The sequence below is a fragment of the Rhamphochromis longiceps genome, linkage group LG7 (assembly GCF_057381845.1).
Source record: "Rhamphochromis longiceps isolate RC_006_pf linkage group LG7, R_longiceps_female_GT1.1, whole genome shotgun sequence".
Lineage (NCBI taxonomy): Eukaryota > Metazoa > Chordata > Actinopteri > Cichliformes > Cichlidae > Rhamphochromis > Rhamphochromis longiceps.
In genome coordinates, this window is record NC_140563.1 from 44,200,760 (window position 1) to 44,226,666 (window position 25,907).

General features: G+C 42.2%; 2 protein-coding genes across 2 annotated transcripts; one reads left to right on the forward strand and one right to left on the reverse strand.

The window, feature by feature from the left end:
• The first annotated feature begins 10,374 nt into the window (after nucleotides 1–10,374).
• On the forward strand, nucleotides 10,375–14,955 carry LOC146665979 (uncharacterized). Its single transcript, XM_085413790.1, has 6 exons — nucleotides 10,375–11,800; nucleotides 13,325–13,486; nucleotides 13,728–13,902; nucleotides 14,034–14,116; nucleotides 14,227–14,315; nucleotides 14,527–14,955. Exons 1-6 carry the CDS (start codon nucleotides 11,192–11,194, stop codon nucleotides 14,606–14,608), a joined length of 1,200 nt encoding a protein of 399 aa, XP_085269916.1. The 5' UTR covers nucleotides 10,375–11,191; the 3' UTR covers nucleotides 14,609–14,955.
• A 1,537-nt stretch (nucleotides 14,956–16,492) lies between these two features.
• Nucleotides 16,493–24,921, reverse strand: rnf208 (ring finger protein 208). The gene is made up of 2 exons (XM_085413791.1): nucleotides 24,041–24,921; nucleotides 16,493–18,641 (listed from the first exon to the last, which is right to left on the reverse strand). The coding sequence occupies exon 2, from the start codon at nucleotides 17,624–17,626 to the stop codon at nucleotides 16,850–16,852; it is 777 nt and encodes a 258-aa protein (XP_085269917.1). The 5' UTR covers nucleotides 17,627–18,641; nucleotides 24,041–24,921; the 3' UTR covers nucleotides 16,493–16,849.
• Nucleotides 24,922–25,907: the final 986 nt, after the last annotated feature.

Sequence of the window (25,907 nt, forward strand, 5' to 3'; positions counted from 1 at the left end):
GCAGCGCTCGGCCTCCTGGTTGCACTGTGGTGTTTACCAGTTGCTACAGAGAATTAAATTGAAACAAACTGATGGAGCTCAAAGTCCTAATGGAACCAACAAGAGCACCGAAACCTCTCCCGATAGAAGACTTTAAAATGTCTGCTAGGAAGTGCACAGTCTGTGGTCTGGTGATTTTATTGTGCTCGCTAACAGAGCTGAGACGTTTCTGTTCAGTCCCGTTAACAGATTATCGGCTCCATTTATTCCCCCACCAAAAAATATTTGTAGTCGAGTAAGCAGCATTTCATCTCAGAGAGAATTTCAAGTGATAGTTTTCTTCATATAAGTAATATTTTATACAAATACACACACCAAAAACAATAATAAAATAAAATTCTGGGAAAACGCTCAAGGGCGACCCCTAGCGACTGTCAGCAGGAAGGACACGTGATATGACGAAGATGGGTGTGAGAACGTTTCACAAATTGTTTTCAATGGAAAGAAGATGAACTGTGGATATCTTATTCTGGGAAGAAACGAAATACCATTAACTAAAACTCTTTAGAGGAATTTTTCGAAAGACTTACTGAAAAGGGATCATAAATTATAGATTAACACTTTATAATATGACCAAGGCTGTAAATCCCCCTGTAATTAAATAGAATGTCAAAGTATTTTATTTCAGATTAGAATTTAATTATATTTGCCTACAAATGCTTAAAAACAAGCTAGAATAAGGGAGCAACAAGTCTATGGGAAAAAAGAATTATACTGTAAGTACATTTTAAGTAATGTCTAAGTAATTTTACTTAGTGCACGAGTAATTCTAAATATTATAAGTATTGCATAACTTTACAGGAAAGGAAGCACACAGTATTGTGTAAGTAACTGTAAGTACTGCATAATTTTTATGGTTCTTTTGCAAAAAAACAAACATTCTTTCCTCATGTCTTAAATTGTTAATGTGTACTTCTCAGGGTGCGGTTCATGTTATGGAGTGCATTAATCTTGCCTTTTTTTACATCTGTATTTAATAATCATTATGTTAATGTGCACGATGGATGTTCTATTATTGAGTTTCCCCCACTTTATATTAGGCATTTAGCAGGAATTTGGAACAGTTTATTGTTAATTCTGATAAGTTAAGTTTTGGGTTCGATTATAAGTAAAAGTAAATATAAGTATTACTTAGAATGACTTACGCTGTACTTAATTTACTTTAATCTAGTCTACCTACCTTTAAATAATTGTAGGTAAATATTATTTACTTTTGAATTTCAAATAAAACAAAATTCAACCCTATTACAGCAGAATTACATGCTTAGTCACAGGCTGTATTATAAAGTGTTACATTCAGTGTCTTACCAGAGGATACTTAATCTTTGGAAAATGGGAAATAGTTGCAGTGATTTATTGAAACATGCACACATACATGGAAATACAATATGCAGGGTAAAATGAGAGTTTGTACAATTAAAATAAGCCTAAAAGTCAACATGTGTATATGGCAAACTTTATTCTTCAACACAACCTGTTAGGGTACCTGGGTCGTTGAGCCAGTGGTTTCAGTTTTGTACCTTTATTTGTGTTCTCATCTTAGTTATTATTGTGAAGGTTTTGGTTTCTGTTTTGCATTTCTATTTTCCCCAGTTCTTCTTGTTGTGTGATTATGTAGTTCTTAAGTTTTAGTTTCCATACTCCCTCTATTCTATCTGTGTCACTGTCTGTGTCTCAACACGTTCTCACTCCCAAAGCGTAACATTTTACGCTAGGTGACAAATCGTCAACATATTACACTTTCGGCTACCCACCACGTTCCTAAATGACGACCTCGGAAAAAAGAGGAAATATGAGAACCGTCTGGACTGAATCTACACGTTTGCTCTTTTTCTTCAAATCGCTTAGAAACACGCTATTTAACATCATTAAAGTCCTGGTTAAGGTCAGGAATAAGGTTATGGTCAGGGCTACGGATAAGGTTAGGTTTAGGGCTGGAATACAGGGCTGGAATGTCTATTACGCGGGAGCGTCATTGCACTGGATTCCAGCCATAACCCGCCGCGTACCATAAGAACGCCGAAGGTCTCCTTTCGCGTTCCTCAGGAACGCCGCGGGACGTGACAAAACGTCGACATGTTACGCCTCGGGAGTGAGAATGGGCTGCCTGGTCCCACGTCTCTGTTCCCTCTGTTGCAGTGCCTGCTTGTGAGTCTGTGACTGTAAGTTCAGTCTGTGGTTCCTCTTTTACTTTGAAAGTCCGTGTCTCATGTTAATGCCTCTGGTTTTGCTTCCTTTGTCTCGTCAGCCCTGATTTGCCCCAGCTGTGTTTCCCTCCTGTCTCCTGTGTCGCAATCTACCTTCATCTTGCTGTGTTCTGTCTGTCTGTATAAGTTTATTTTGGATTCTTAGTTTTGTTACTTTTGAGTTCAGCATTAAAGCAGTTTTGAGTTCACGTTTTGCCCCCGAGTGTCTGCACTTTGGGTCCTCTATATCACCACTCCTGCCTGCACACAGCCTTCACATGACACAACCTGAAGACACACACACTTTTACTGGATTGGCAGTGTGTTCAGCATCATGGGCCCAAAAAATGAAACTGCTGCTAATCTGACACTTTCAGGTGATACATAGAGGATCAAAATCTGATACATTTTTGTGCAACCCAAACCATGACAGAGCCTCCACCATGTTTTACAGATAGCTATACATACTCACTCCTGTACTTCTTTGAACTGAAAATTTAAAGTTTAGATTAACCCTCTGGGGTCGCCGGACTATGGAACGCCAGGACTGCCATAATGAATTAATTAAATACACCATTAAATAATTAATTAAATGTGGCAATAATTAATTAAAATTGGAATTAATTAATTAAATAAATAGTTATGACACATGTAATTAATTAATTATTGACACATTTAATTAATTATTTAATGATATATTTATTTATTTCATTTTGGCAGTCCTGGCGCCTGGCTCTCATCATGAAATAATTTTATCTGTCAGCCTCACCCATCAAACTCAGGGGGCGGGGTTAACGCTGATCGAGTCAAAACCATTGCTTTGGCCTGGTGGCCATTGTTTCTAGCACACAACAACCGGCATGTGGAAGCTAACAGAACTGAGCTTTGAAAAACCCTGTTTGTGTGTCACCAAATACCGTTTTAATATTTTTTTAGCCGAGAATGTAGTGGTTTAATCTTCATGTGTCTGGTCGGTTTGTCAAGATACAGCCTCTTTGCAAAAGTGCTTCGATGATTTCGGAGATGTCTGCCCAGTCTCACGGCAAAGCGTGGGATAGACCCGCTCGCCTCGCAAGCAATCCCACCGACAAAGCGCAGGCCCCAGTACACAGCTGTAGTAACCCCCGCTGACTTCTTTTACTGAGGTTATATTTATCGGTGTTTTATTTCCTGATGTTCTTATGTGTCCTACGTGTTTCAGTCGCCAATTCTGAATTATAACTAACATTAAAAACATGTTTAAGGAGGAGAGAGAGCAAATAAATCTGTTTAACATCTGATCTTTGGGTTTTTGTTCAGTAATCAGCGTGACCTGTGTATAAACACATAAAAGAGATAACGTTGGTGTTTCCGTCATGTAGTAACTGCTGGCTTTAACTGTACAAAGGTTGTTCGACACTATGAAACACATACAGACTTCATGATGTTCGGCTAATATTTTTATTGTGAATATTAATCATGAGGGTAAACGGCCCTGTACACCACGGAGCGAGATCAGCATATCCACGATATCCACGATATCCTCAGCTCCATGAGTTAACACAAAGTTTCCCAGCTGACTATCTAACTTCCAACTATTCCAGAGACGTGAAAATATACAGCATAAAGAAAAGTGCAAGAGACTCAGCAGCAGATTAGAATAACAGTTATACATTTAATAAATCACCAAATGAATCCAAGAAACGAGCAAACCTGTTCCGACAATTTGAGTTTGTATTCCCTCAGCTGCAGACTCGCTGCTGTTTAAATGTTTGAAAAGGAAGATTAGATATAAAAAACGTCAAACATAGACTCAGTCTGCCTTCACATTTGATATGAGGCCAGCACGTATAGTGGCCTAAGCAGGCTATTACTGAAATACACGTGCTATATCATAAACTATGATATAAACAGGGAGGTCCTATTAACATGTTTAGTTTTAAAGGACACCTTCCTGCCTTTAGTCTCATTCATGAGCAGTATTCGTTTTCTTCTAACATCCAGAAGTCTGCACGATGCGTTTCATAGTTTGTAACAAGCCTTTGACAGGTAAACATAACATGACCGAAAAAGCAAAAAAAAAAGAAAAAAAAAAGAGAGAGAGAGAGAGAGAGAGAGAGTGTTGACATAAGAAGAGAAAATGCTCTCAATTATGGAGACAGACAAATGGTTCATTTATGTTTGATGTGTGTTTATTCCTCCCTAAATATCGTCGGTGAAGTTTGCCATGCACGTCAGATTTTCCTGCGCATTTTTATACCTCTGCCAACAGAGAGAGAAAAAAAAATCACATTCTAACAGACAGCTGGTGCTTAGAATACAGTTGAATAACTATTAAAAAACAGATATTTAGATGATAGTTCAGTCTAACACATGTGCCAGTGAACCATTAAACGTCTGTGAAACTATGCAGTTATGAAACGTAACTTTAACCTCAGCCAAACCGATTTGCTCAGTTGTAAATAAAACAGCGAAGTAAACGTGACCCGACAGACAGAACCTGAGTGAATGAAGTCCAGCGTTTAACCACTGAGAGCTAAAATTCAGCTGAGGTTTCAAAGCTGTGTGCCGGTGATTGGACATCAGCCGCTGATGAAGCTGTTGGCCTATAAAGTGCTCTGTAAGGAAACAAGCTCCAGCAGCTCTGCGCTCGGGGAAAACACTATATTTACTTATCTTGTGCAGAAAAATGCGCTGACATTGCGTTATATCGAGCACCGGCTGCCCAGTTAAACTGTGACTATCACCAGGTAACTAGGCGTGTTTCTTGAATTAGCAGCAGGTGTTAAACAGCTGACAGATGAGGAGGAGGATGCATGCAGGTAAACTGAGGGTCTGTTGAGCTGATCGCTGGTTTCGTGAGAAAAATGTCAGCTCGTTCTTTATGTTACAGAAGCACAGAGACACAAGACCAGGCGGAAAGAGACGATCGTTCGGTGAAAATGAGAATCTGCGAATGCAACATGTGGAACACGGAGAGTGGAATATGTAAACAAACCGGTTAACGTAACCCCCTGGGTGCACTCTGCATGCTAACTGTTAGCAGAGCTAGTGAAATCTCTGAAAACATCTGAGCACTTTTGCAAACATGTTCTATGTTGACAACCTGACCAGACATACGGCGCGACATTCACGGCTAAAACACTGTTAAAAGTGTAGCTGGTGACAGAAAAACGGGGTATTTTAAAACTACACCACCACCATTGCTGCCTGTGATTTGATCTGCATTCTGGGATACCTGGCTGCCCCAAGTCTACACAAGCAATCGATTTTCTAGGATCGACCTGTTTTGACTTACTTTGCACGGCAACCAATCAAATGTTAGAGAAGCTGCATGGGCAGCGTTAACCCCGCCCCCTGAGTTTGATGGGTGAGGCTGACAGATAAAATTATTTCATGATGAGAGCCAGGCGCCAGGACTGCCAAAATGAAATAAATAAATATATCATTAAATAATTAATTAAATGTGTCAATAATTAATTAAATGTGTCAATAATTAATTAAATGTGTCAATAATTAATTAAAATGTGAAATACATAAATAATTAATTAAATGTGTCAATAATTAATTAATTACATGTGTCAATAATTAATTAAAATGTGAAATACATAAATAATTAATTAAATGTGTCAATAATTAATTAATTACATGTGTCATAACTATTTATTTAATTAATTAATTCCAATTTTAATTAATTATTGCCACATTTAATTAATTATTTAATGGTGTATTTAATTAATTCATTATGGCAGTCCTGGCGTTCCATACCGGACGCGCTGGCGCATCAAAATCACATGACCAATTTAAGACGACACAGCTACAAGATGCAGCACGTCAGAGTCTCCATTTCAACTTGGGTCGAAAGTGCGGACTTCAAACTATATACCAGTTTTTGAATTGTGTCGATGGGCCACGTAAAACCAGAGTTATGATAAAAAATACACGCGATGTTTTTTTTCTGAACAAAACAGTGGTGTTTACAGCGGGAAGAACGGTAAAACTGCATTTTCTACAGACAGCGCTAGCAAACACTCTCCGCTTGCGAGTGAAAAAAGAAAAAGAAAAAACACCCCTTCCCTATTGGTGTTAGAGTTTACCATGTCAGCCAATCAAAAAAATGATATGGCAAACATGTGAGATTTGGTTGTTTAGGGAGAAGGGGAAGTTTTTAGGGGTGACACCTGCAACGGAAAGCGGGCGAGCGAAAGACAGAGAGAGAGAGAGCGCAAGTTTTCATATGTGAGACATTAGTGACGTTTAGCGTGTTTGGAGGCTATAGTTAGTTTGTTGTGTAGTTATTGTCTTGTATTGTGTGTCAGTTAGACTGCTGAATTTCATATTTGCTCTAAAAAAGCCGTCAAAGTTCCCATATGGAAAACTGGACTGATGCACCTCCTGCTGTCAGACCTGCAGGGTTTGGGCCTGTGGTGTTCTCCTCTGTCTTATACTGAACACAAACTATTTTTTTTTGACTGGCACAAATAATTTGTGTGCCTTCTTATTTGATGCAGCACACCTGATTGTTCTGTAAATAGATTTAAATGGTTATATAAAAAAACGCCTGAGGCCTTGGCTGCATTTTTAGGTAAATAAATAGTACCTTATAACTTTGTTGTTTGCAAAACTTGTGCATAATTTTTAGAAATATACAATTTCTATTTGCATTTCAAGTTATGAAAATGATTCGTTAAACATGTTTGTGGGTTTTACAGTAAAAAATATAACTTTTTTCTACTCGGATTTTGAATTTTTTGTTTGAATTTAGATCAACTGTGCTAATATAGTATACCCAAATGAAAAAAGAACTCAAATTTCAGATATTTGAGGTTGTGCTGAAAATAATGATACCAAACAAGGCAAGAAAAACATATTTTAAAGGTGAAATATAGAGGTAAAATCAAAAGTGGTCAAAAACGGCCAATTATACCCTGGACCCCAGAGGGTTAATCACTTCGTAAAACCTGTTGACACTGATTTTCAGTCCAGTTCTGGCATGGGCAGTCAGGAAAAGCTGAAGATAGCTCGGGCCCCGCCAGGTGGGGGAAGAAGCAGAGTTGTCCAGTCCAATGGAAGGCGGGTGGCCACGGCGGGGGGCCTGGGCCGGCACCACCTGATCATCCAGAAGAACATGTGCCGGTTTAAGTTTGTCATTGGAAACAACCTCCTGCTGACCCCCAAAGTCCAAAAGGAAATGCTTCCAGCCCGGTTGAATAACCCTAAACGGGCCTTCATACAGTGGACGCAGCGGAGGCCTATGAGCGTCATGCCTGACGAAAACAAACTGCAACAACCTCGGAACAAAAGTGACGGGCACACAATGGTGCACTGGGCCAGGAACAGAAAACGAGTCTCTTGGGGGACAGAGAGACAGCACAGAGGGATCGAAGCACGGGGCAGGCTCTCGGGCAAGAATTCCCCGGGGACCCGGAAGGGCTGGCCGAGGACAAGTTCAGCCGGGGAAACTCCGAGGTCTTCTTTAACCGCACAGCGCAACCCCAGTAAAACCCACGGAAGGCGGTCAACCCAGTTGCCATCTGTAAGAGAAGCACGGAGCACGGCCTTAAGCGACTGGTGGAAATGCTTGCACATCCCGTTGGCCTGCGGATGGTACGCAGTGGTTTGGTGGACCTTAACCCCCCAGGCCATCAGCCATGGCAGACCAAAGCTCCGAAAAGAACTGGGGGCCCCTGTCTGAGGTGATGTCGGTGGGGGGACCGAAACGAAACGTCCTTCAGTACAAGGCCCGTTTGCGCAGACCACAGAGCAAGGACGTCCGGGTCGGCACGGTGGTCAGCGGCCATAGCGTCAAAGTCTATGCCGACATAAACAGGAGAAACCAGTGCACGGGACGGACAGTCAGCCACGCATGGATGGACGAGAACTCCTGGTTTCAGCTAGGGGCCAGACACAAGGCTCTGGTCAGCTCCACTCCACTCCAACCAGCGCCATGGACCGTGGCTGAGACGCGTGGTGGCTGCAGAGGGCAGGAGGATCCGTCTCTCGCACCCTCACCCCTCCGGCGCGGTAGTACTGGAGAATAAATTCAATGTCCTGGATCCTGTGGACTTTCCTCCTCTGACCGCTAGCCCTCGCCATCCCGCTGTGTTGCTGAGGTCTGCGCCATCTCCACCACTACGCCCCCGGAGTCAGGGCAGCAGAAAGGAGGTGGAGGAAAAATAAAAATACTATCAACCATCAAATATTTTGCGAGCAACTTAAAATGTACAATAATACATTAAGGAACTCAAGAAATTCATACTTCGCCAAAATAATCAGTAATAACAAAAATAATCCCAAGGTCCTCTTTTCCACCATAGATCATTTATTTAACCCTGATTTTAACAGCTCCCAAAGAACCCCACAGACTCACTCTGTGAGCAGTTTGCAGACCACTTCAGGGGAAAAATCAGCGCCATCAGATCTGATATTTTATCTAATCGCGATATGTTTGTAAACACATCTGATGGCTCGATTGTACCTGAGGAGACACTGGACAGCTTTGTCCTGGTTAATGCTGAGAACCTTCAGGAAGTTTTCTCCACAGTGAGACCCACCACATGTCTTTTAGATCCAATCCCTTCTTCACTCTTTAAAACACTTTATGGATTTTTTGAGGCTGAGCTTTTATACATGATGAATTGCTCTCTTCAGTTGGGTGTCTTCCCTGCTGCCTTTAAAACGGCGGTGGTGAGGCCCCTTCTGAAGAAGAGCAATTTGGATTGTAATGATTTTAATAACTACAGACCTGTATCCAACTTACCATTTTTAAGTAAAGTCTTAGAAAAACTTGTTTTTACTCAGATTACTGATTTTCTCAATGATAGACAGATCCTGGAGATATTCCAGTCTGGATTTAGGGTGAACCACAGCACAGAGACGGCTCTCCTAAAGGTTTTAAATGATCTTAGATGTAACTGGGACTCCCAAAAGCTCTCAGTCCTGGTGCTACTGGATCTAAGCGCAGCCTTTGATACAGTAGACCACGCTATTCTTTTAAACAGACTGAAACACATGGTGGGCCTCTCTGGTGCTGTACATAACTGGTTCACTTCCTATCTCTCTGACAGAACTTTTATGGTGAGTATGGATACATGCTCCTCTAAGATCCATAAAATGACATGTGGTGTGCCTCAAGGGTCGGTTTTAGGCCCTGTACTTTTTAATTTGTATATGTTGCCTCTCGGCAGTGTCATCAGGAGGCATGGAGTGAACTTCCACAGTTACGCTGACGACACACAGCTGTACATCTCCGTGTCTCCTGATGACACCAGACCAATGGATGCCCTTTTTAACTGTATCTTAGATATACGATCTTGGATGGCAGAAAACTTTTTACAGCTTAACCAGGACAAAACTGAAGTTTTAATTGTCGGTCCTGAGGCTCAGAGAGAGAAACTCTTGTCTAAATTAGAGGCATTTTCACTATGTCCTTCGCTACAAGTGAAAAACCTGGGTGTTATTTTTGACTCTGAGCTTGGTTTTATCCCACATGTTAAACATGTAACCAAAATTGGATTTTATCATCTAAAAAATATAGCCAGAGTCCGCCCTATTCTCTCTCGGGCCAACACGGAGATGCTGATGCATGCTTTTATTACCAGTCGCATTGATTACTGTAATGCCCTGCTCTCTGGTCTTCCTAAGAAGAATATTTCAACTTTACAACTTTTGCAAAACTCGGCAGCTCGTGTGCTGACGAAGACCAGAGGGCGGGCCCACATTACACCGGTTTTAGAATCGCTGCATTGGCTCCCCGTGTGTTTCAGGGATATGTGTGTATTCACATCATTTATGTTAATGAGAGTGCGGGGAGTGAGTTGGAGGGTGGGGTGCGCTGCTTTTAACTATGTAAAGCACTTTGTGCTACATTTTTTTTTTTGTATGAAAAGTGCTTTATAAATAAAGATTGATTGATTGATTGATTGCTCAATTGCTAAAAAAAAGGATAAGAAAGTCTGGCTTCATGGAAGCAAAATAAAAAGAAATGAGAGGTGGCTCAATACTTTTGCACAGTACTGCATTTAGATTAAAAAATGTACTAATACAGAATACAATGTGAGAAACACTGATTTTTGAAAACACACACACACACACACACGTGTGTGTGTGTGTGTGTGTGTGTGTGTGTGTGTGTGTGTGTGTGTGTGTGTGTGTGTGTGTGTGTGTAAAATCCTTTGAAAAGACTGAATAAGTATCCTTAAAAGTCATTTACAGAGTGTGATGAAGTTTTGGAGTAAGGAAAATATTTATCAAGATGACAACAAACACCACTGTGAGAACATTATGTCTGTTCAGTGTTTCCAGGATTGCGAAGGAGCCTTTGCATTTGCTCAGATGACCCGTGCTGTCACCGCTCACCTGGGGAATGCAGCAGACATGACCGTCCGTGCTGCACATGCCTACAGGATCAGATAAACCTGAGTTTTGTGAAGTGACGAAGCAGCGTTTATCAGTCAAGCTCTTTTGCTTTTCCCTCTTGGACTCTTTGTATCCACTGAGGAACGTCAGTATGTTTCCACTTTTATCTCGTGGGGGTAACATAAATGGCAGCACTTATACGATTTACCTTAAATATCAGCATTCCTTCGTTTCTACCTCACTTTCTTAGAAGCTCAGCGCATGTTATTATTATTATTATTTCACCTGTAATTACACACGATTCCCAGGTTGAAGATGTGTGGCCATGCTGAGGCTTGCTCATGTCATTTTCTGGACGTTGTTACAGGTGTGAGGACAAATGCAATATTTCAGCTGCATTGCATCTGAGTCACCTTCTTTTCCAAGTAATTAGCGAGGAAGGAGCAGGTATCAACATGCAGCTGCAAGCTGTGACCGGGATGGGCGTGGTGAAGGCGCACAGGCGAATCAGAAGGCATGTTGTGAATTCTAGTTCATCTCTGCAAATGACTGCGTGGGTTGTCTGAGCTGGTGCCTCGCTTATTTTCCTCTTTCAGCCTGGCAGCACAGGTGCAAGGGACGAAACAAGCATGAATCTGTACAAGAGCTTTGGAAACCTCATGGAGACTTGGGTAACTGATGACACAAGTCCTGACTCAGAGTGGTTTCAGCGCAATGCTAAAGACCCTCCAACACCTTCCTCAGAGATGGAAACAAACGGGCGCTCAGAATCAGTGGACTCTGGAGTGGAGACGGCCAGCTGTGACACATGTTTTCGTGCTACATCGTCCTTTGCCTCAACAGAAATAGAAGAAGATCTCACTCCAGCATTAACATCGCAGTCTCCTGTGTTCTCCTCTCCCAAGCCCACCTGCTGCCCTTCTTCATCCCCGCTTCTATGTTCCAGCAGCACTCAGAAAGACTCTACTGCCTCGCACCTTAAATTAGAGCAAGTGTTACAAAGGACTGATTCTATGTATTCAAAGGGCAACTCAAAGCCCCTGACACCAGAAGAAATGCTCAGTCGGCGACCTCAAGCGTCTTTTCCGATCAAACGGCACACATCGGAGTTAGTAAGAGGTCAAAGATCAGACAGACTTGACGAAAGAAGGACAGTCAGTCCACCTGTTTCCATTCAGCCAGTGTCAGAAATGTGCAGACGGACTCAGTCTATGATTAGTAACAGGCGGACATCAGAGGTGAGAAGCTCTTCTATCATGAACCAAGCTTTAAATCTCTTAAGATTTTGTGTTTTTTCCATAGTAATGCTCTATCACTTAAATATTGTTTTTGGTTTCTGTTTGTGCTTTTCTGGGGCCAGTTTCGGGATGACATAATTTAGTCACGGTTACATGTACCATCTTGCACGGCACAAGCCAGACATTAGAGGAACGGTTGATAGACTGTACAAGAGGTTTAACAGGCCCTCCACTTTTTCCTGGAGGGTTGCAACACAGAAAGCTGCTTTCATATTCAAAGTAAGGCTTGCATGTCATTAATCAGACAAGATCTCTTTCAACAAACTTTCACAAGACCGTCGTCTGCGCATGGGCTCATAAACCAGTCTGCCCAGTTAGCAGGCATGTGAAGAATGGATATAGGACATGTGGGGAGAAGTCTGTGGGTCTTTTTTTTTTCAGAATGTGAGACATATTTCGTTAATCAGAGGGCAGAAAAAATGTCTTGTTTTGGAAAATTATTTTGGGTGTACAAGATTGAGATGAATGGATTCAATTCTCAAAAAATGTGAAAACCAGTTCACGCTGACAGTGCACAAAGGTGAAGAAACAACTGGATTACCTGAACCATTTGAAAGCATTTAGTTCACAATGCTTTGTTTTTAGCCACTGGGTGTGTGTCATAAGTTTGTTCTTGTATTCGTTTGGCCAAGGTTAAATTGCTTTGGGTAATGCAATACAAGGAAGCTACTTAATGCCAAGTAGTCACATCTACATAACTATATACTTTTTAAATTACATGCAATCAGATGCGTATGAATGTGTCAGTCAGATGAATGTGGATATTCTAACTAAACAGGTTGTGATTTCCATTGTTAGGTTTTCATCTCAACTCATCTGAACTTAATAACTTGAAAAAGTAATATGATATATTGCTTCATTTAACATGCTAACACACTCAATTAGCTCCAAACACCACAGGCATGGTGAAATTAGGCCCCTAAGAAGGCGCTATGTAAAAACTTTGCAGAGAATCGCATACATTTTGCACAAAAAGTGGGATTTTCGTTAATCGGCAGAACTGCAGGTTAATCAGTTTAACTGTGACAGGAACTGTCAGAGCCAGTTCTGCTGGCAGTTAGCCACTCTGCCTCGTGGCCAAGAGGAAGCATTATAATGTAAAATGAAAAGGTTGATAGTATGACTGCCGCAGCTGTTTCATCTTTTGACACCTGTTTTAATAAAAGGTACTGACTCAAATTTCTGGCATGTGCAAATGTTGGCTTCACAGCTTGTAATCAAGTTTGCAGGGGTTGCGGGACAGAAAATCCAGTTGTTGTTGGAGTTTTTTAAATAAAGTGTTGAGATGTTTTAAACAGGTATGTTTCATAGTGGTGCTAAATTTAAAAAAAGGGGAATCATGGAAGAGTTTCCCACTCCCAGAAGTAATATCTGCACAAAATTTCCTTGCATGTGCGAAGTGTATTTGTAACAAAACAGCAGGATTTTTAAGTTAACATTTGATTTGCTCTTTGACATTTGCAGGGCTTTGGTTGCAATGAGATAAAAGAACTGAGTCCTGGGTTCATCTACCTGGAGCAGGTGTGTCAGAAGCTAGAAGATATTGCAAGACAGCAGATGGAAAACCGAGCGCTACAGATGGAGGCAGACGTCCTCGTGCAACACAAAGTCTTCCAAGTGAGCCAGGTAACGTCATTCATTTCTTAATGTATGAATTCAATTCAGTCCAGTCCAATTCAATTTTATGTATATAGCGCCAAATCACAACAACAGTCCCTTCAAGGCTCTATGATGTCTCACAGTTAAGAACTCGTAACAGTTTCAACAGGTAATAAAACTGACACGAGTTTGTCAGATTAGTGATGACAAATTATCCTGCAATCTGGAGACCTATATGAATTAAAAAGCTCACTTTTTTTTCTTTTAGACTCCTGACATCTGTCAGACTGACTCTGTAACTGCAGAGAAGGACTTAACCACTTGTCAAAGCCTTGAAGATACAGTAAATGTAGAGCATGTTAGCAGCGAACCCAAGCAGAGGAAATACGGACATTTTCGGCAGAGATCAGCTTCAGATACAACTCTTGCCATGATGCATTTAAGTGAGTTATCATCCTACTGTTGTTTTTAAAAAAAAAGCCTGATTACTTCTTGTGGTTGTATTTCTGTCCATTTGTTGAATAGAATGTGTACTTTCTGTGATCATGAAGCCTTATTTGTGTTCCTGCTGCAGAAAAAGTGAATGCAGGCTGGAGAGGGCAGCATATGAGTACACATGACCTGCTGGAGGAGCTTGAGGAAGTCCAAGAAAATCAGGTAGAACATCAGAAGTAAATAAGAAAAAATACATGTGTATATCATGAATTATAAGTGATAAGAAATATGTTATTTTATTAATGTACTCTTAATCTTCTTTTCCTCTTCAGGAATCCACAGAGAAGGAGACAAAAAAACCTATAATGAACTGGAGGAAAAAATTCCTGTCCTTGAGAAGAGATGCTTCATATAAAAGGAGGTGAGTTGTGTTATTTATACACTGATGCAGTGGTCCACAGGTAATGGATCATCGATAAGGAGGCTTTGGTGAGATTTTTGGTGTTGATTTTCAGACGATGCATCTGCTCCTCTTGAACATTTTGTTCTTTTTTTCATGAAACGCAGCACAAACGCAACCTCCACTTTCTGACGTTGACTCGTTTCATCTCTTTCTAATGAATTTTTTAAAGCCAACAGATGCAGCCATCTGAGAAAAGCTCGACCCGTCGAAGGCTGAGCCAACTGTTCAAGAGGAAAGACAAAACTGTATAAATGGACCACAGTGTCTGGCTTGATGTTTTGATGTTAGAGATTCTGAGGAGAAAAGGCTTTTCTGCAAAACTACAAGCACTTTAACTGCTTTCAAAACTACTTCCTATTCATCCCTTTATGCACCAGTGTGCTGCATTATATAAATGTAAAAAGTTTACTTGCTTTTTAAAAATTTATATTGACAAATAAAGGCAATTTCAATACTGTTTATTTGACTGGGAAGTAAATGGTTAAGTGGTTCTCTCATTATTTACAATTAGCACAACAAAAATGTCCTATGTTACTGTTTTTAACAATTAAAGCAGGCTATACTGCAAATGTCAAATAAAGGAATGATGAAAATACTTCACAGAAGTTCCAGAGTTTTGTCTTCTTGTAATTTGACAACACAAAGTTCATGTTGTTCATGTCTAAGAAGAACCATGATTACATAACACAGAGTTTCTGCTTAATGTGAAAACCTACCTTAGACCGTGCAGTTTAAACAATGTTGCTTTTTTCCTTCTTATTATTTAGAATTTTTAATCATCAGGAGTTCAAGGGTTACACTCAGTGACCTTTTCATAGACTCAACTTATTCATTTCTTATCAGTTAATCACATGGCAGCAACGGACTGTATTCAGGCACGTAGACATGGTCAAGACAACCTGATGAAGCTCAAACCAAGCAGCAGAAGAATGGGAACGAAAGGTGATTTAAGTGACTTACGTGCATGGTGTTGTTGTTAGTGCCAGATAGGCTGGTCTGAGTATTTCAGAAAGTGCTGATCTACTAGGATTTTTCAGCACAAACATCTCCAGAGTTTACAAAGAGTAAAGAGAAAATATCCAGTGGTCAGCAGTTCTCTGACCACAGGATATGTCAAACAAGAATGGCCTCATAGGAAGACAACATAAACAACAACATATTAATACCAAGGTGTGCCAAAGAGCATCTCTGAACATACAACATATGGAACCTTGAAGCAAATTTACTACAGACCACTGGAAAAATATTTCCTGGTCTGATGACTCTTGATTTCTTCCGCAACCCTCAGATGGTAGGGTCAGAATTTGGTATAATCAACATGAAAACATGGATCCATCTTCACTTGTATGACTGGTTCAGGCTTTTGGTGTCGGTGTAATAGTGTTTTTTCTGTATTGTTACAGAAATACAATACAACCCATCTGAGTATTATTGCTGTCCATCCCCTTATGACCACGGTGTACCTATCTTTTGATGGCTGCTTCCAGCCGGATAATTAACCATGTCCCAAATCTCACACCACCTCAAGGGACTGGCCTCCAGACTCCTGATCTCATTCCAGTAGAACACTTTTAGAAATAAGAAGCTCGTGGATGTGCAGCTGACAAATTTTTAGCAGCTATGTGATGGTATCATGCTAAATGGAACAAAATCTCAGAGAAATGTTTACACCACTTTGTTGAATCTGTACCACAAAGAATAAAGGGTGGTCCAAACCAGTACTAACATGGTATACCTAATAAACCGTCCAGTAAGTTTTTAGGAAACTCAGAACAGACTTGAACCAACTCATTACAGTATGTGGAAGATTTTAACCAACTGCCAAATGTATTGTTCATCAGTTGCTGTTGGACTGTTGAACTTAATGAATCAGCTATTTCAGATTTGGAGTAAATTGATTTTCACTACTTAGAAACTTTAACTATTCAATTCAAGGGTTTCATGGGCTAAAACTGCCTTTAAAATTTCCTTGCTTATCAAAAAGTTTACACTTTTTAATCCAATTTTGGGGTTTTCATCTGAATGCTGTAAGAAACTGGTTTAGCATTCTTTTTTTTGTACTTAAAAGTCAGTATTGTGAGTACCCTATGATTCCCACCCAACAAGTGCAGGCCACACAGAGGTACTTTTTCTCATTTAGATAATCTTTATTCACCTAGGTTGGGGGAGATGGACCTCCCCAGGCATTCCCATGTAAAGAGATGTCAACAAAGACAAACACGTCCAACCAAACGAGAGAGGGTGAACAGGATTCCAGTCCATACATAAAATACATTTATTTACTATTTATTGAACCACCGGCATCCATTAGTCCCACACAGCATCCATCTGTGCTATTAAATATATATAGATAACATCTATGGAGGGCTTTATTTACTGTATGTGTGAGTGAAGGAGGGAATTGGCAGAACAGGCAGAGCTTATAGACGAGGAGTGGTGGTGGTGGTGGTGGTAGAGCAGCGTCAAGTCATGCCTGCAGTGTCCGTCCTTGTCTACATGATGCCACAGGAAGACAAGGGGTTGGCAATCTGACAGGTGCAGGCTGACTGGCAGTACTGACGCACAGTCTGGTAGCAGCTGCGGTCGGCGTCCCCGCCCCACTGCACGGGCCCGTTGGGGTCAGAGGGCAAGCGGCTCAGGATGCTGGTGTTGATGGCCAGAGCAGCCAGGCCATAGTCAGTGAACAGCACTGTCTCGCGGCGACACGTGGGGCAGGAGATGAACTTGTACTTGGGACACGACTCGTAGAGGATCTGCAGGCATTCCTCGCACACTGAGTGCAGGCAGGAGAGGATGCGCGGCCGCTTCCCGGCGAAGTTGTATGTGTGGCCACAGGTAGGGCAATCCAGGGGCTCGCAGGGCATTACGGGTCCCGAGGAGGAGGAGGAAGAAGAGGAGGAGGAGGTGGAAGAGGAACGTAGCACGTACTGGTTGACTATGACGTCGTCCATCTTGTAGTGGAACTGGTGGTAGCAGATTTCATTGGCACTGGTTTTTCGCTGCGCCAGGAAGCTCTGTTCCCTGCGCATCACGGGGGCCGGGGGGGACACCATCGGCCTGGGAGACCCTGCTATGTCCAGAGTTAGGTCGCTGCAGGCCTGGTTGACGATGATCTCACCCTCACCTCCACCGTCCCACGCCACTCTGGGGGGCGGGGCATAGCGTGGCTGGGTGACGGGCACAGGACACTCTCTGGGAAACTTCTCAGACTGGATGATCTTGACGGTGTCCATCGGGATGGTCACGGGCTGACGCCTGAGGCAGGACATTCGCACGGTTTTGGAGGTGGGAAAGAGAGGAGCAATGGCTCTTATCAGCGCTAGACAACTCTGCCTGGTTCTGTGCGACGGCAAAAAAGATTAGACTCCTTTTTTGAAGTCAGCCATTAGAGGGGACATGGGGACGGATGGTTCCCTCCATGTTTCCCTCAGAGATCCCCCACACCCTCCCCTTGGTGGGCACTGTTGTCAGCCTGAGTCTTTATGAGGTGGAGACAGATAGGAGAGCTTTGCCAGAGCACCACAATCTGTAGCTCTTATTCTGTCACAGCTAATATGTACAGATGACTTAACAGTCCAGCTTACAGTATCGGACCAGTGTTGACTACTTAAAGGTAGTTTTTTTTGTTGTTGCTGTTTTAACTCACTTATGCTGATGGTTCTCTGCTGTCTCTGATGGCTATTCACTCACAAGAACTGCTCAGCACAGAGATAAACACTGATAAATAATCTCATATGCACACAGATTCTCACATGTACACATACAGTACAGGTTTAGTGGAGGGTTGGATTACAGGCAGTTCAGAAAGGTCCACGAGGTATTGTCTGAAACGATATCCTGTGCCCTGCTAAGGCTTTAGATATGTTTCTTGCTCAGCCTTGCTTAGCTTCCTGTTTTTGGCTGCGGATGTGTTACACATCAACTTGAGTGTGTGAGAACGAAAGAATAAATTCTTGGTCCAGGTCAGCTGACCCTGTGTGACCCTTGTAAGCGCCTTGAGGCAACTGTTGTTGTGATTTGGCGCTATATAAATAAAGTTGAATTGAACTGGCTCAGTGATAAGAAGTAGCGAGGAGGCCTTTTATTGGAAGGTGCCATAAAAAAAAAGAAAAGGAAAAAAAGCTGTTGCAATGACTCCTTAAATCTCCAAGGCTCCTGAATTCCTCGGAGGTGGGAGTGAAGGGTGGTTTATTTGGACTTTCAGATAGTCGTCCCAGCTAAGCAGAAAGAGTGGTAACAGTTTGGTGCCTCAGTCCAATAACCGGATTCCTTTTGTCCATCCACCTGTGATCAGAAAGAAAAAGAAAATAGTTTTAGCATTGGTTCTCGAAAAATCCACGGTTGCTTTCTCTAAAATGGTGCCAAATATGTGCGTGTGACAGACCGGAATTTGTTCCGCTCTATCTGTATACTGATTGTTTTTCATTCTGATGACAGAGGATATCACAACAGTTCATTAAGGGGTAAAAAAAATGGTCCTACTTCCTTCTGCATCTTGACATTTGGCTCAGGTGAGTCTCTACAAAGACAGATAAATATCATGTTTCCAGACGCTCTGGGGCACAGCACAGGGAGCATGCCTTCCTGTGACTAAACACAATCAGCACGCTGCCAGGTCTGAAGATCGTGCTGATATCTAATGTGCAATGGCGAAAGAATCACAAACACAGGGCCTGGAATGAGCCTAACAAAGTTACCACTCAGTGTATGCCTTTCTTTATTCTTTTGAGCCTCTATCATTCAGTGTAGTAGACTGCACTAATGTTCTGGTAACACTGCAGCAAGGATTGAAGAAGCACTGAGTCATGAAGTGCCTCAACATAGTAGCAGCCTTCAAAAACACTAGTGTGTACCTATATCTTCTACATAAAGTAAACGGTGCTGGGAACTGGGTGCACCCCCCCCCAGTAAATGTAACTGACATGTATTTTAAGTCATAGCTTGCTACACCGTGTGGTTAGAGCAGGTGATTGTGCCACAAGTTTCAGGCCTACTCTTGTCACTCCTCCTGCTTCCTGTCAACACCCAGCCATCATCTGAGCTGCGTCAGTCCGACTCCAACACGCGTGGGAACAGGTTACAATCAAGCAATGGGGAGCTTGTGTCATACCGCGTGTGGGTTTTTTGCGAGAAAGAACAAATGCACAGATGAATTTTTTTTTAGCTTGACCAAAACAAAAGCTGTCGAAAAGCAGAAGAGGGAGGATGACACATCTTTCATTCTCCGCGTGGCTGTCAGCGGTGATGATTCATTAGAGAGAGAGGGGAAAAAATGAGCAGAGGAGGTGACCTACATGGCGAGGAGGAAAAAAAAAGACAGAGAGAGAGAGAGAGAGAGCACAGCACAGGTCCTGGTTTCTATTTCTGGGTTGTTTATCTATTCACTTCTCAGTGGTTTCCTGCCCCCAACCCCTGCTGCAGATTCACACTGAATGAGGAAGATGTACGCAGACGGCGGAAGTCTTTAGCTCATTACTCTGCAGCGAGCCATTTTAGGCTTTGTTTCTCCCATTTATCTGCTCTCTATTAATCTCTTGTCATACTTGCACACAGGCATAGGTGTGGGGAAACATCATTCACAATTACACCATCATCCAACACCGCAATGCCACAACACTCCTCCCAAAAACAGCCTTTCTCATCCTCTTGCGCACACAATCAACATTAATAAAATTTGTGCATTTCACAAGGCTCGGTGGTGTTGGCAGTTAAGACAAAGTGCCATCTCATTTTCATTTAAAATCCTTGATTCTTTCAAAAAATATTTACGTGGGAATTCTCAAAGAGATAAACAACAAGAATGTACATGATATAGTTTACAGACTTTTATTTGCGCCTTCTTTTAGACAATGTTAATGCTGTGGGACACGTTTAACCGATTTCACAATTCGTTTAATAATTGGCATAAAACTTTTGTTAAAGACAAAATATTTGTACAATTTTTCTACTAGATATCAAACTTATTTCATGGATTCAGTATATTTAAGGTCAGGTGCAAAGACCAACTTTTTTGCTTTCTATACTTTATTCTTCGATCGTGTCTCTGATGCTTTGTTAATTTCCAGCTTCATGTTTTAATGTTTGGATGTTGTGACAGTAGCTTTACATGATTCAAAGTGTAAAATAATCCTTCTTTATATTATACCAGGCCTTCATGGAACTCTTCCACTGATCCTCTGTCTCTCTCTGTGCTCTTACCCACCCACCCCAGTTAAAGAGGATGTACCTCCATGAGCTAGCTTCTATCAGATATCATTCCTGCTAAAAAACAGGTCTTTCCTCCCTACTGTCACCAAGTTAGTGGGACTCTTTCTCTAATACTGCAGCGTCTTCGTCTTATAATACAAAGCACCTTGGAATGAGTGTTGTTGTGCGGAGGCATTATATACATATATTTATCAAAAGAAAGCAAAAAAGAAGGTGCCGAAATGAACCATTTGGGCTTCACTTTAATGCCACTGTCACTTTAGGCCCTTCTTTTGACTGGTGGCCCCTCTGCCCCTCTCCAGCAGCAGGTGGGTGGAGCTGATTTGCTAACAGTGAAAGCAGTGTGCTTAACATGACCATATTTAGAATGTGCCCTTTCTTTGACATTATACAGAGCCACTAACAGAAAAACAACCTGAAACAAAAGTTTACAGCAGCCTGAGCCCTGAGCTCATCATTCACAGGGATCCTTTGTACTTATTATTTAAAACTTCAGCTATGTTTGACATGAATAGACACTAATGTAGCATATATACTGTATGAGCGAAAGTAAATAATTTAATAGGTCTACTTTAAATCTCGTTTTGTCCATTTTAGACTGCATTTTACTTAGACAAGTTTTTTCCCTCTAATCTTATAGTCTTATCTACGTTTTCACCAAATGTAGCTTAAAACACAAAATCTGTAGTAGAGCCTTAAAAAGATGAAAACAACAACAACAACAACAACTATTACTATGCACCACAGCAGCACAAATAAACTTTGTCATATGTTCATATAGATAACACAGAAAATATCATTATCTAAAAGTCTGAAATTTCTATTTGGATCAAATGATTATTAATCAAAAAAGATCTTTCATGTCTAGACGGAGCTTGTAAAAATAACTCTGACAATGGCAAGGGTCAATTTGATAAAGTATCTAGACTGCATGAGGATCCTTTGAGCCTGGGGGAGTAGAAGAAGCTAAAATTACCCTCTAATTTGGTGACAGTGTTACAAAAAGGGCTGATAACGGATGCAGATTGCTTGCTGATGGGCCAGCCTTGGCGCAGCCTCCTCCTAACCAACGGAGCCCTCTGCGGTTATGTAAGGAGCTCATCTTCTACCAAGACACCATATTAACAGTGCAAACTGCCCTACACAGCTTTGACACTGTTTGTGTGTGTTTGTGTGTGTACATAGCTGGATCTTCCTGCACAGGAATTATTACACTAATGAAATCATGGCAGGCATTTGACCTCATCATCACAAGCACGAGGAGGAAAAGCAGAGCTGACCACAGAGATGTTAGAGGAGGCTGCCTCAGCTGCACATTCCTCATACCATTAGAAGACACACAGAGCTGCATTCACATTTCTGACACACACACACACACACACACACACACACACACACACACACACACACACACACACACACACACACACACACACACACACACACACACAGCACATTCTCACCAGCATACTCCCCATCACGTACAGGGCACCACCCTTTACATTCCTGGACACACAAACAAACCAGATAACCGGCTGATAACTGCCGCTAAAATTAGGATTTTTAAACGTCTCGTATACTTAGTGGTGGATTTATTAACACACATTTACGTAGCGCTCTGCTCTGGTCCTCCTGATCACAGTGGATAGATTCCACCTGTGCACATCGGAGTGCAGGAGAAGGGCACCATGTTCTGAATGAGTCATAGAGACGATGCGCGAGTCTCCATGTCTGTCTGTCTCATTTTCTCAGTGAAAATCTGCCCGCCACCGTTTCTGTCTCCCATATATCTGTCCGGATGGAGAGAGCAGAGGATTGGGTCATCATGCCCCGATACCTCATACCAGTAGTATGTCAAGTATGCCAGCTATGTTGAAATTTGCATCTACATTCGTACCCCGGCTGGTAAAAAAAGCCAAACAAACAAACTTTCCAGTCGGACCCGTGTGAAATATTATGCTCTATTTTGATTGCATAACGTGTGGTGACCTTAGCGGGCACTGAGGGCAAATCCCCAGATTTACTGTATGTTTGCTGGCTGCAGCTTTTCTCTGCAAATTATGGAGTTGCTGATTCGAAAGTATGAGTTACTCCTGTGGTTAATTGTGGTTGCTAATTTATAAAGACAACAGAGCTTTTCTCCTGTTTACATTCCTGTTTTTCTTAATATTTTTAACCCCATTATATGCGACATATAGATGTCTAATTTCCTGGCTTTGGACACTCATTCACTCATAATCCAATAAAGTGCTGTCAAGCTAATAAAATTTAAATGACAGCATTTAAATACATCTCACTGTTATTTGCTGGATTTTTAGGCACATGTTTGTAACCATCCATCTGTCATGTTTACAGTCAGCTGACTGACTGGCTGAATGCAGGCTGATGTTTGTGTTTTTAGATGGGCACAGAGTGCTCCGTGCATGAGCGGCGAGGTGTTGTTTTTAATAATTAAGCACGCTGCCATTCATGGCAGACATCGGCCATTTTCCCTCACAATTTATTACAGCCAAGTGCTCTTTGTTCTCATCTGTGTAGCTCCCACAGCAACATGGCAGAGCCGCACACAGGCAGTAAAATAAAAGCAACAACCTGAATGTCTCATGCCTCACACAGACCTCATACAAGAATTATGGGGGGGTGAGCTCTTCAACAACAGTGGCTCGATTGACTGAGGCAATTGATTTTTTTTCTCTTTAAAGAGGCTGTCTCGGCACATGTTTAAGGCTGATGGCACTGATGATGCTCCGGAGGGACTAATGTGCGTTGGCCAAAATGTTCGGACTGTGTGAGATGAGCTCGCTTCAGTGTGCTGGTTGCATGTGGGAGGGGTGCGTTCGGGAGCAGCAGTTATGCAATCACAGCATGGTGGTGTACCGCTTTCTCACTGCGGCGCCAATGTATGGCCAATACGGAGATGCTGACAGCTACAGAACAGCGCGTTCCTGCCCCATCCCTGCTACCACTACCCTTCCTCCTCCTGCCCCTGTTGTCCATCCACGCAGAGGTCTGTCAAATGTCAAAACCAGAGACAGGAAAACCTGAATATACTGTTAACACGCAAACTCACACATGCTCAGGCTCTGTTCACAGTTTCCAGACAATGTTTGTTTGTGCTCCGTGCAGATAAATACGCAGGCAGGTGCAGGTCCCATTCTGCAGACGCGCACATGTGTCTCCATTCATACATCCAGGTGGGTGTGTGTGTCTGCAGAACGGATGGCCATGATGCAACACTCACACAAATCCCAGCTTAATGCAACAAAGCAAAAAAATAAATAAAAAAATAAAGCAAAGCCTGTCTATTTCATTCAAGCACAAAGACAAAAAACAAAAAGTGTGTATGTTGCTATGAACGCAACATACACGAGCCACACCTCTCAGAGCCTAAATGTACAGGTCACACAGATAATCCAAGGAGCAACACAGAGCAAAAACCTGAGCGTCTTCACCATGAAGCATACACCGAGCCTCACCTGCCTGTCTACGCAGTTGTCTTGTTTCAGTCCTGTCTCGCGCCACGTTCCTGTCTTTCTGTTTTTGCTGTGATATCTTTCGTTCTGTGAAGGTAAAACCAAACCGTGTGGTCTCTTTGTTCGAGGGAGGACGCTCTCTCTCCTCTCAGTCTTCTTCTTGAAGCATCAGCGACTAGCAGCAGCGAAGGGAGGCATCAACGGGGAAGTAAGATGGAGGAAGCTGCTGCTAGGTGGATACATCACGTCTCTGGGCTGCTTTCATCGACCTCCACATCCCTTGTTTCGTTTCTCTGGAGCCTTTCGTCCTTCACTCCACTAACCCTGTTTCTTCTCCTCTGAGCTGTGGCTGAACGTCTGCCTCCGGTATCCTTTTCTCCATCCCTTTTTTCCTCTTCCTCCTTCAGATGATACAGCTCATTCTGTGCACTGATATGAGCTTCTGTGCTGTGACTCTCATATGTCTCCTTCCCTTTCTTCCTTCCTTTCTTCCTTCCTTTCTTCTGGTTTTCAGGTAAACCTCACTTCTCCTCCCTTCCGTCTCCCCTGCTGTTCTCTCTCCTCTTGGCTCCACTGCCGTTCATCGCTGCTCTTTCTCCTCCTCCGTCTGCTCCCGTCAGTGCACCTCACAGTCACACATGCGCGGTGTTTTCACACATATACACTCTCTCTCTGTGCTTCTGGCTCCCTCCTTATGCATGTGGCTTATTTTGCCTGCCTGCCCCCTTCTCTCTCTCTCTCTCTCTCTCTCTCTCTCTCTCTCTCTCTCTCTCTCTCTCTCTCGCAGACACACACACACACACACACACACACACACACACACACACACACACACACACACACACACACACACACACACAGGCCTCTCTTTTCCTCTTGTTCACTCTCTCGCTGCAGCACACACTGCAGTGCCTCTGCAGCCAGCATCACGTTTTCTGGTTGTCAGAGAGAAAAAAAATCAGCCAATGAGGAGCAGAACCACACTCCCACCCCCACTCTCATACCCCCATCTAAGCACACAAACGCATATTTACACACAGGCGCACACGCGGCCTTTTCAGATATGAAAGCACCAGAAGCTATGAATCATACTTTACATGCACAGACTGAAATGAATGGTTCAGTGCACCAGCTGGGCACAGGAAGCTGGTATAAACAGATCTGTAATCTACAGAGTACAGCTGATACACGAGATGAGAAAACAAAAGACAAACTGACCCACTGATGTACTGCATACCTGACTGGAAACTCTGGAAAAACAAATCAGTCACTGCACGTCAGTTTACAGGCTCTATAAACACAAACTGGAGCAGGGTGATGTTATTTGTATTAATTCTTCTTTAAGACTTTTAATTAGATTTTTTCAAAGCTAAATCTGAGACTGCAGACTTTTCTGTAAATTCACTCAAAAACTTAAATGCACTATCCTAAGCCCTGGACCCACATAAGCAGGGATGTTGCATAATAAGTTTCTATCTGCTCAAGCTTTCATGCTGACCAATAGATAATCCTCAGATCAAAGTAGGAAAAGACAGCATGTGAATTTTCTATTAAAGCAATAGGGGTTTGCTTACATAATGTGGGAATCAAATGCATAATATATTTGACAACTCTGCATACCAATTAGCTCCCTCTTAGCATATTTTTTAGCATTTGCCTCAGGTAACGATTCATGTTTGAAATCATGCAGAATGTCCAACATTCATGGTGCCTGCTATAGATACAGGACTACACCATTCACAAAGACAGTCACATTTAATAGCTGGATTTTAAAAGTCTAAAAACTGCAGTACAACTGCAGAATAAAATAACTCTTCAACTGCTGACTACAGTAAATCAATGCTGCTGCATAAATCTGACCCAAATGTGA